The sequence below is a fragment of the Scomber scombrus genome, chromosome 4 (genome assembly GCF_963691925.1).
Source record: "Scomber scombrus chromosome 4, fScoSco1.1, whole genome shotgun sequence".
In the NCBI taxonomy this organism is placed as follows: domain Eukaryota; kingdom Metazoa; phylum Chordata; class Actinopteri; order Scombriformes; family Scombridae; genus Scomber; species Scomber scombrus.
In genome coordinates, this window is record NC_084973.1 from 25,729,838 (window position 1) to 25,741,356 (window position 11,519).

Below are 11,519 nucleotides of genomic sequence, written 5' to 3' on the forward strand. Positions count from 1 at the left end.
TAAATCTGCAAGTTTTTCAGTCGGGGGGGGACTTACAATACTCAGCCAAACCTGAACAAATCCCTCATCTCGACAGGTGCAATTACATTAGACGGGTCAGGCATTAATCAGTGAAATTTGTGGAAATAATACCACAAATGCGATCAGCGAGGTTTTCCAGTGCTTCCTTTGTTACGTGTCACCAGTGAGACAGTTTGAAAGGATTGGAGACAGTTATTATGGGTCAACGTGAGAAAAAAAAACAATAACTTAATGATGAATCTAAATAGGACTGTGTGGTGTAGAAATAAGGTGTATGAAAAAGAAAAATCAAAGTAGGCTCCACACACATGCCACATAGTGACAAATAATGCTGGGGGGAAAAAACAGTCATTTAAATATCACCACTTTTTCTTTACAGGAATCGAGCTTATTTTGGATAATAGATAACGATCAGATATCCTTGGCCACTGGAGACTGTAGGTGTTTGTGTGCGATGAGAGGAGGGGGGGGGGGGGGGGGGGGGGGGGGGCCTGGCGAGTATGATGAGGAATAAGAGGCCACCTGTCATACTCAACCAAGATGCACCAAAATAGGGGAAATGGTGGATGCGCGGTCAGGTGAATGGATGGATGGATAAATGAACAGAAGGCGGTTGGGGAGGAGGGGCGGGGTAATGTTTCACGCAGCCGACCGTCGCCGGATGACAAACGCTCCCTCTGCAGCTGTCCCAGGTAGATCCTCATCTTCGTACTGTCGCTTGTCTTTCTCACCCAAATCTGGAGAACAAAGAGAGAGAGAGAGAAAATCCCTCAATAAAGTCGTTTGGAACTAAATGTTCTGAAGTAGCTGTCACAGGCGAGACGACTTGATATAAAGCGCCATTTAGCTACAACGAGCCAGTTTGTGAGAAGACAGTAAAAATGCATTCCATGATTCCCACGTGTGTAACTATATATCAAGGGTGCTGCGGGAAGAAATTCACATTACTTTCATTTCAAAATGCTCACTGAAAAAAATAGGAAAGTTACAAATTAGCAGTACCAGTCAAACAAGTAAATTCTGTTAAATAAACTTCACATCCAAAATTTAAAAAGGATAAGGTTGGACATATTCTTTAATTTTCCTGGCAAATATACAGAAAAATAAATAAATGAAATAAAACCAACAATGGATTAAATTTATCTCTCAATACTTGACTTCCCTACTTTACTCTTTTATCTGCAGCACTCAGCCCCAAGCCCATTCATTCCTACTGAATACGTTAACATGTGTATAGTTCATTTTTTAAAAAGCCAATTTACTTCTTCAATCAGTCGGGCTCTGCAGCTTTTAGCAAACATTACTTAAACAGGAGATGAAAAAAAGTATTTTATGCATTTGTTTTTCTTTAAAAAAAAAAAAACAATCCAAGACGAGGCACATCCTTTCATATGTGACGGCACTCATCATTCATTGCACTTTATTCAGTTAGGACTATTTAATACTACTTGTACTTCCCTGTCTTTGTACCAGTTTTTATTTTATCTGTCACTATTGTATACACCACAACCCTGAAGAAGGGCAAATTCATTCCTCTGTATACTGACTACTGTATATGCTGAATATGGAGTGAATGACAATAAATTCTGTCAAAATAAACTACGTAAACCCAGAGTAAACAGTGTTATTGTTTGGGACTACTTTCAGCTGTGCATTTATACATATTTGGTGCTCTGGTGTGAATTTAAAGCAGCAGGACAATGTATGTGAGATTTATTCAAAATAAACTACATTTCCCATGTCTATGTAATAATGAAACAGATCACTCAGAGCTAGAGTGAGGCTCATTAATGTGTTTTAATAGTTTTTGGCAGCAAAAAAAGATAAAAGATCACTATCCTTTGAGTTGGAAACCCAGATCAGTGTGACAGGAGCTGGATAAAGGAGCTAAAAACCCACCTCGTTGGTCCCCACTGAGCTGATGACACAGCTAATCTTTGTGTTGTCCTTTGACTCTAGGTAGATGGCCTGGCTCTTGTGGTACCTGTCAACACACACACACACACACACGCACGCACACACAAAGCATTAATTCAGCTTTCACAGTGAGGGATGAGGGATAGGCAGACAGGGGTTCATTATACATAATTTTTCCCAGCTGAATAAGTACCATTCCTCTTGAGATGGCACTAAATAGATAATTGGACCGGAAAGTCAAAACAAAAAGTCTGTTATTTTTTTTAAACTGTCAGAGGACACCACCAACCCAGGGGAAGAGACTGACAACCAAAGCATTTGATCATTAAGGCCCAACTGAAGAATAATGACGCATGTGTCTCCCTGCAGCTCTTTGAGAATGCTTTCCAGTGCTACTGTCTCTTCTTTAGCAATGAATAAATGAGGCTTTGCCTTGAAAGAAGAAGTGCAAAAACTTCCCTGCTCGCTCTCCACAACTTCTCACTGTATCAGCAGCTAACAAGACAGAATTCTCTCACATTTACAACTCTTCAAATGACTGACACGTCTGATGCCGAGCTCTGCTCTCAAAGAGAGGTGCATGAGAGCTGCGGCTGGTCAAGGATTTTAATTCTCTTCATATTCTGTCTACATAAGAGCAGCCACCTTCATTGTATAAGTATTTTTATGGTGGCTTCAAACACCACCTCTTATTCAGTGGTTCTTAAGTAATCGTATCTGTCTCTGTAGGCCAGACAAAAAGAGGCTGCCATCAAAGTGGTGCTAAGACCTAGCAAACACCAAAACGTTCCAACCAACAGACTCTCAGAGAAGATACAATATTTATGTGGCAATGTCGCCATCTAGTGGTGACATGAGCTGCATCAGCCTGAGTGAAGAAAATCACAATGCTCCTTTGGAGGGTGGAAAATAAAACGCACCATCTTTTGTCGTAGTAGAGCTTCCCTTCCTCGATGCGGGCCTCGTACCGCTGGGATGGGCTCTCCATGGGAGCGGTGGGCACGTGCTCTGGAGACGAGGGGGATACTAAAAACAGGAGATGATGCATTAAAAATACTGACTATTTTGATAATCGATTAAGGTATTTTTTAAGAAATAATGCCAAAATAATCTGACTCCACCTTCTCAAATGTTAATATTTTGTGGTTTATTTAGTCTTCTATGACAGTATATATTTATATTTGGGTTGAGGACTGTTGGTCAGGACAAAATAAGTCATTTGAGGACATTACCGTAGCTATGAGAAATGGTTATCAACATTTTTCACAATTTTCTGACATTGTAAAGGCCATATGAATAATTGATTGATTGAGAAAATAATCAGATTAATTGTTAGATGCACCCTGGATAGCAGTGTGCAAAACCACATAGCAATTATTGCAATAGTTAATATAATAATCTATTTAGTTTAAAGGGACTCAGTGTGCCTGACAAATGTGAATAAAGTGCAAAAGGTGAGTGCTGACATACCTGGCCGCTTTGGTGACTTAAGCTGGAAAGAGAAGGTGTTGACATGTTTATCAAAATAATAATAAAAAAACAAGGCTCAGCAGAGACATGCATGATTTTAAAATGTCATTAAAAATTACCTTATTCAATGTTCGTAGATCCTCCATAATCTGTTCTTCTGTTAGCAAATAATTTAGCTGAGGTTTGCAGAGTTAAGGAGGGCATTTTTTTCACCACTGTTAGCACTGGACAGCAGAGCAGTTTATTGGACTGACACTGACCTTAGACCTGAAGTAAAATAAACATCAAATCACCTTCTGACATGAAAGTCACATTGACCTCCGCTGGTTGAAGAAAACAGCATTTTCACTTTGAAAATCAATAAAGTAGTTTGAGAAAGAAGCAGAAATGTAGTTCATCCAACACATCTATAGGAAGAAAACTGAGACTGTAAGTTTATGTGAAGGATATCTGGTGCTGGTTTTCTTCGTTTGTCGGGTATCGGGACTGGATCGTTAGGCCGTCTCCTCAGCTTCCGAGTCATGATGGGTTTTACCTCCATAGAGTCTGTGAAAGACAGAAATAATGATCAAATCAAATCTCACAACTGATATACTAAAAATGTTCAAGTCTTCCTAGTTTAGACTAAAAATTCATCATCCCACAAAGACATTTTTAAAAGGACAGATAGCAATATCTTAATTTATCTTAAGTTAACACAAATTAATATAATGAGCATATGATATTCAAGTATAAAGAGGAAAAACAATTCCCTTCTATCCTAAACACACCCACATACTTTGTTTTTAACCCTTATCCTGTCGTGGTTCTCTTACCGCCTGTCAGCTCCATTGTTAATTTCTCGTTCTCGATCATCTTCTTCTTCTCCTCCAGCTCTGCAATTAGGTTCTCCTTCAGTTCGACCTTTTTATCGTCAAACTCCTTCACCGCCGCCTTCTTCTCCTTAATGTAGTTCCTCTCCACCTGTTCTGTCTGCAAACGGTTCAGAGACAAAAATTGGTGAAAATTGAAGCAAGGAGAAGTGACACAAAAAATTAGAGGTCAATTCTGTATAAATGATTGCAGCCAACAAGATTAACTGTGCTCACCTCAAGCTGGAGAAAAAGATCTGTAAAGAGAATGGAATAACATTATATGAGTGGTTATGCAAAGCAAACCAAAATGTCTTTATACTAGCACATCATATCTCACTTTGGATGATTAAAGTCAACTCTGGTTATCCTCAAGACTACGAAAGAGAGCCCTCGAGTAAAGACTGTAATGCAGACACACACTGCAAACATTAGCAAATATTTCTAAAATGAAAACTGAATAATGTCGCTGGGAATAAGAAGTACCTCTTTCACTGTGTTTTACACTTTTTGTCCAATTGTCAAATGATCATTCATGAATGTGACTACTGTCTTCCACTGGGGCTATAGGTCAATTATATCAAAGCTGTGATTGGAGGATTTTATCTAGTGATAATGGACTAAACAACCATAGCAATTTTGATCAGTAAATAACTGAGAACATAAAATGCTGGCGACCACACAGGCAGTAAAAGGAAAATGCTGATCACACTCAAACGCAATAATCTAATGGTGGTAAATAGATGAGTTAAAAGCAGAAGAAGATGTCACACATCTGATAGCTGTTTGTGTGATTTTAGTAAAACATGACGTCTTAACACCAGGTAGTGTTTTTATTGATCTTCTCTGTGTGTATACCTTTTTATAAAAAACACTGTGGTGTGGATGTATGAGCATCAATCCAGACTACAGTTGCTTTCAGTTAATTTTGTTATGCAAGCCTTTGGAAATATACCAGCTGGCTGCTGCTGCACACCAACACTTACAGCTCCATTAGGCTTTCCATATATTAATTTCATGGTCAACACTTGCCTCCTCTCGTTGCAATAAAACAGTCAATTTGTTTTTGTTTTTTTGTATTCCTGGTTTAAAGTTTTCAACTTCAAACTGTGAGGGTTTTTTTTACTACAGAGCCAAAGTGTTCGCCTCCTCAAACAAGCTCAAACAGGAAGCGCAACAAATATACAAAGCACATTGTTTTGAGTCTGTAATTATTGTTTAACTTGCCTGCGTTTCGGAGCCTCTCTTTGTACTGTTGGTCTAGTTTCTTCATCCTCTTCTGATACTCCTGCAGCGTTCCTACAAAGAGAAAATTCCATTTATCAAAAGTGAAGGAAGTACCTCTCTTTGTAATTACAGATTCTGTTTAAAGGGATTTTTTTCAGATACTATCTGAATATGGTTTGAATGTTTGTGTAGGGTCAAAACAATTAAATCCTGCACTTATTTAAACTCCAAACCAAGTTGTTTTTGTTTAAGTAGACTGTCATTATTTCTAGACTGTAAATTTTGGTATCCCAGATCTGTTACGCTCGGCACCGACCCACTGTCTAGACTACATTACACCGACATTGCACCCACATTTGGATTTGCAAACAGCCAACAACATCTTACCCCCCAATTTCAACACTCGACATCAGTCTGATAAACAATAAACACATGGGACAGCTGATGGTGACACAGTTCCTGTAAAAACAGGCGACTCAACAGTTCAGAAACAGACTTAACAATGTAAAATGTGTTCGTGTTGGAGAACAGTGTCATCAGTTATCATCTGCTTCTCAGCTGCTTTCTCTATTAGCCGCAGACAATGGCTGCGATTTTCAACAGCCCTCTGAAGCTGACTTTGTGGCATGATGATGTAATCCCCAACTACCCTCCCCGAACAATCAGTCAGGATCACGCCGTGTCCTTCAAAAACCTCCGCTAAAAATGGATCTCAGCTATCACAGAAATGCCACAAAACAGTGTGAATCGCATAACTGCTCAACAAACCATTCAAATATTTATAAAAAACAACAACAACAAAAAACAAGCAATTACCTTCTTGTAATTGCTGCAACTGTCTTTTCAAAGAGGCCAGTTTGTCTTGGTACATCCTGCAAAAAAATAACACAGAAAGTATACCAAATTATCTTTGGTTGTGTTGAGCATTTCTCCACAGAATCATTTTTATTACGTTTAAAATATCAATCAATTAATCAATCTTTATTTATATAGCGTCAAATCAAAACAAAAGTCATCTTAAGGCACTTTTCACACAGAGTAGGTCTAGACCGTACTCTTTTAATTTAATTTAAATAGACCCATCATGAGCAAGCACTTGGCGACAGCGGAGAGGAAAAAACTTCCTTTTAACGGGAAGAAACCTCAGGCAGAACCGGGCACTAAGTGGGCGACCATCTGCCTTGACCGGTTGGGGTTGAGGGAGAGAGAGAGAGTAAGAGAAGGAGAAAGAGAGAAAAGGGAGAGATAGAGAGAGAGGCACAGTGACAATGAAAATAATAATAATGTGATCCATGCTTGGCAAAAAACACTTACTGCTCTTTGATTTCCACATAGTCGTCCTCATCATGCTTGGCAAGGTCTGTTTCGCTGGCATCCTCTGTGTCTGGAGGGACAGAAACGGGAGAAAAGTCCAAAATTAATTCTACATTAAAATTCAAAATCTAAAATGGGAATCAATTATCATTTTGGCGTGGCATAAATAATTAGTTTTGAAGCTTTATTGTTGTTGTTGTTGCCCCCAAAATCAATCTCAATGCAGTAACTTGAGTGCATAGACAGACAAGAGACTCAGACACAGATCTGTGCAGATCAAAAGGACGTGCGTGGCACTGCTAAGGTAATGGTGAACACCCTGCTAAGTTGGGAATGCCCTCCTGGTTTGATAGACTACCAGGAGACCAGGTTTGACATTCAAAGTTCACCACAGAGGAAAGATCATTTCATATTCAGCTTATCCTCAAGATCGACGTCACGTAAAAAAAAAAAAAAAGTTCAGCTAAGGTGAAGACTGCGTACGATTACGATGTAACCCGATGACATTTAATATAAAACAATATATAACGAGTTCAATGTTTTAGTGGCTGTTAATGCTTGTGTGCATGATTTGCCGCATGGTGAGGTAACTTAGGGTCGTGCTGTCAGTCCCAGACAACGCTTAACATGTTCACCCGGCGATGTGGCAAAACTTTACAAGCACCGGCCTTTACCTACCTTCCCAATAAAAAAACCCCACAATATATATTTTACCTCCGACACAAAGAGAAAAGGGTAAGGGCCCGGTCGTGTTAAGCTGACAAAGCAGCTTTCATTTTCTGTTAGCATTAATGTGCTAGCTTCACTTAGCTCCTCTCTCTGTGTGTGTGTCTCCCGTGTGTGTGTGTGTCTCCCGTGTGTGTGTGTGTGTGTGCGTGTGTTTTAAAGAGTCACCCCTCAAATCTAGCTACACGTAGGTTTTTTTTGGGGCGTAATAATAACAGCAGCCTCGACATGTCGGGGAGGAGAGAGGAGCTCAGCTGCTGAAATCGTCAGGAAAAAAACTTAGCTGACCTTGAAGTGCTGCTGTCATCATCGCCTCGCCTTTTCTCCCCCCTTCTCTCTCTCTTTCTTTCTCTTTCTCCGTCTTTTCTTTTTCACTGTAATCCCGTCGAGTCCCTCAGTGTGAATGAATAGTAGTGTGGGGAAAAAAAGGGCAGAGCGGAGCAGTGGACACACACACACACATACACACACATAAACACTTAAACACACACACACACTAGCTCTGCCTGCGACCTGTCAAAAACGGGGGCTAATTAACTAACTTAACGCCGATGTTACTCCACTTTATAACATGTATTTAAACTAAAACTAAACTGCGTATTTAAGTTAGTCCACGCCACCTAAAAAAAACACTTCTATGGTCTCTTTAATTCATTTAATTTGCTGCTGCGTTGCATATTAAAGTTAATGTCTGCTGCCAAAACGTGTTATCGAAAATGTTAGCGCTGTTAGCATGTAAACAAATACATGTGGGCTCATTTTACTACGATTATTATGAGTTCAAGACAGTATAAGATGTTAGCCAATTTAAATCACGTGTTTTTTAAAATTAAATTGTATTTTTTTTTGGAGAGGAAGGGAAGCTTTAATGGCGGTAATTTTAATGAGCTAACTCTGCGTAGCTAGCTCCGCATCAGACTTGCCTGAAAACATTGAAAGTTTTTTATTTAAAAATGGTTTTAAAAAATGCCTCTCACACTATTACAACATTAACCTCTACTCTAGCTTTAATCGAGGTATCTGTGTACACGCTGGGTTGTAATAATAAAGCTAGATTCGTGCAGCTATTGCGTGTTTTTCCTCCGTTTTCCAACAAGTAGACAGAGCCCGGCGGGTCGGTTTTACCTTCCTCTGAGTCTCTTCCTCTGAAGCTCCGATCATCGTCGTCTTCCACACTGTCCAGCTCTTCTTCATCGTTGTAATAATCCACCATGGGCGATAGTAAAGTTGAAGCCATTTGTTATGTTGTTGTTCGCTTCTTTTTTTGTAGTAAAAAAAAAATTAAAAAATGTAAACAAACACAAAATAAACAATCGGTTTGTGTTTTTCAGAGCTTTGGAGCAGCGCCTACAACTAACAGGACCCCTGCGCACGTATCAAGCTGTCCGAGCTTATCCCTGTATACAATGCCGGTACTATTAAAGTGTAAGATGATAAAATAGATTATTTGTAATTTTTTAAGACATTTACAATAAAGGATTTGAAATTAAATATAGCACTCAGTAATCAGCATGTATTATCATTGAGGATTAAAATGTATGATAAGCGATTTAAACAGGCATATTTTCGAGCACCAGGGACTGTGCGCTATCGTTGTTTTTCGGCTCCCGAATAAGACCTTCATAAGAAGCTTCTATAATACATCCATGCTCACTGTAATTTTACTTTTTATACACTCATACAAAGAAACTGTGATTATTGAATGTGTAATAAAATGCTTTATATTTATATTTTTTTTTTTTTTTTTTTTTTTTTTTTTTTTATTAAACATAAACAATACATACAAACAAATCTGTTTCTGCCAGGGAAACAATCACATACACATCACACACACAGTATTTTTCAAAAATACAGTTTGTTTTCATTGCCTTACTGTTTTTAATGTTTAATGTGTAACTGTGGTGCCATATTGATTTAGTTCTTAAGCAAAGTGTCCAAAGTTTGGCTTGGAGTCAGTCCATTTCTTCTTATGTATATGGAATTTTCCCAGCAACAAAATTAACTGTACGAGATAAACAAAATCTTTGTCTTTCTATTCATTTTCAAAGTGTAAAAAAACATCTCTATCTCTGAGATGAAATGTCTTATTAGTGTAATAGAATGCTATATTTGATAGCATGAAGTAATGATGCAGCATCATAACCGCTCTCACTGTAATATTCTATGCTTCTATGCTTTTTTTTGGTACACTTGTAACACCTCAGGTTTTTAAATTTTTGTTTAGCTCTTGCATATATTTGTCTGTATTTATTTACTCAAGTTTTTATATTGTATGTCTCATCGTCCACTTGACAAGCCCTAATGAGTTTTAGATGCACAGTTCTCTTTTTTTAGTTGTGTTCTTGTCTTAATCTCAAAAAAGTTTAGCATGTATTACATTTTTGTATCATGTTTTTTTTTCTTTATGTGCAATAAATAAATGAAATAAAATTAAAATAAAATGAAGCACAACTTTAGTTAAAATGAAGGCCAAATTATTGCAGGGCAATTTATCTTTGTGGGGTTTAGGGGCCATTTAAAAAGCATTTTCAATCAAGTAAGACAGTCTTTAACATGAAGTAGGGGAGACAGGTGATGTTTGTTACATGGGTAACACTTTCAATTCCTCCAGTCAGGAACAAGTTACAAATCACCTGATTCAATCTGCACATACACAATTGAGTCTGTGTTTCATATGTGAGGAAGCAACACCCTGTGGTAGGGTTTTAAAGGTAAGAAAGGTTTTTTTTGTTTGTTTGTTTTTTAAAAATAATACAGAGCAGTGAAAGTCCATCAGATCAGTGGCAAAATAATATGACATATGTCATGTGACACTGTACAGATTCTGCATAGAAAGAAAGACGTTAGAAGAGAAGAGAGCAAAGGAACTTCCACGTTTACGCTACAATAGTGGGAACAATTCTTCACTGATGAACAAGAGAAGGAATTGACAGAATAACTGATGAAGGCTGCTGATGCATATTATTTACTGTGTCCACATGAGGTAAGTATATAGGAATTGGAAAAGGATAAGTCAGGGAAAACTTTGATTAAATTAAATTGTTAGGAATATAAAATATAATGTATGGGAAAATATGGAACATATTTGGCACACACAGAGACACTCACAAAGAACACTCACAGTTGAAATAAAGTTGAATGAAAAGTAAATACCTTAAGTTTTTGTCATAATCCTTATTTCATAATGTTACATTTCATTACATTTCACCCCAAGGTATGTTACAACTAACCTAATTGTAACATTTCACTCCTTGTGTTTGAGACGAAACCATGCATTGTCTGTTTGTGTTGCAGAGATAACAGCTACACCATTTAATAGCAGACATATGTCACTAGTTTGCATCAAATGTTGAATGCACTATTTTAAAAGAGCTCCAAGTTACAGACAGCAATCTCAAAAATGTTACAGCCATCCCCAGTCTCCCCAATATAAAGTGCACAGTCGCTTTCCTGTTGTTTTCATAGCTAAAACTACACTGTGGTTGTTTGTGGGGGCTTCTTTGACAAGCTACACTTGTTTGATCTTTATTTTACTGAAAACTTGAATATGACAACAGAGATAAATTGCCCAATTTTAAAGAAAACATATCAGCAATAAGCATACACTTGAAATCTCCTGGATTAGAGGATATTTCACAGTTTTTCTTTCAAGGTCTGTCTTAAAATAACAGTCAAGTGCCCCAAATGAAGTCTGATATCACTGTAATCATTCCTCCTGTTCAGTCTTGCTTTTAAACGATCCTCTTCAAATGTGCTTTCAGTGTAAGTGATGGGGGTCAAAATCTACATTATGTCCACACAGTCATTTTGTGCATAAGTGCATCTAAAGGTTTATCTGACGTTTATATGAGGCTTCAGCAGGCCAATTATATCAAATAGATATCTGCCACATTTACAGGCTTTTTAGCATCAAGTTCCCTCTTTGTGTTTCCTCAGTCAGTGTTTCTCTCTTAATCTGCAGTGAAAGTAGTAGCAGAAAGAGGGACTTTGGCA

The 11,519-nt window shown here is 38.0% G+C and overlaps 1 protein-coding gene across 1 annotated transcript; it reads right to left on the reverse strand.

The window, feature by feature from the left end:
* Window positions 1-528: 528 nt before the first annotated feature.
* Window positions 529-8,874, reverse strand: suds3 (SDS3 homolog, SIN3A corepressor complex component). The gene is given in 13 exon segments (XM_062416994.1): window positions 529-698; window positions 701-758; window positions 1,921-2,005; window positions 2,859-2,964; window positions 3,409-3,430; window positions 3,528-3,589; window positions 3,859-3,954; window positions 4,224-4,380; window positions 4,497-4,516; window positions 5,487-5,558; window positions 6,303-6,358; window positions 6,801-6,870; window positions 8,652-8,874. Coding segments are annotated over 13 exon segments (954 nt in total). The 5' UTR covers window positions 8,764-8,874; the 3' UTR covers window positions 529-660.
* Between the last annotated feature and the right edge of the window lie 2,645 nt (window positions 8,875-11,519).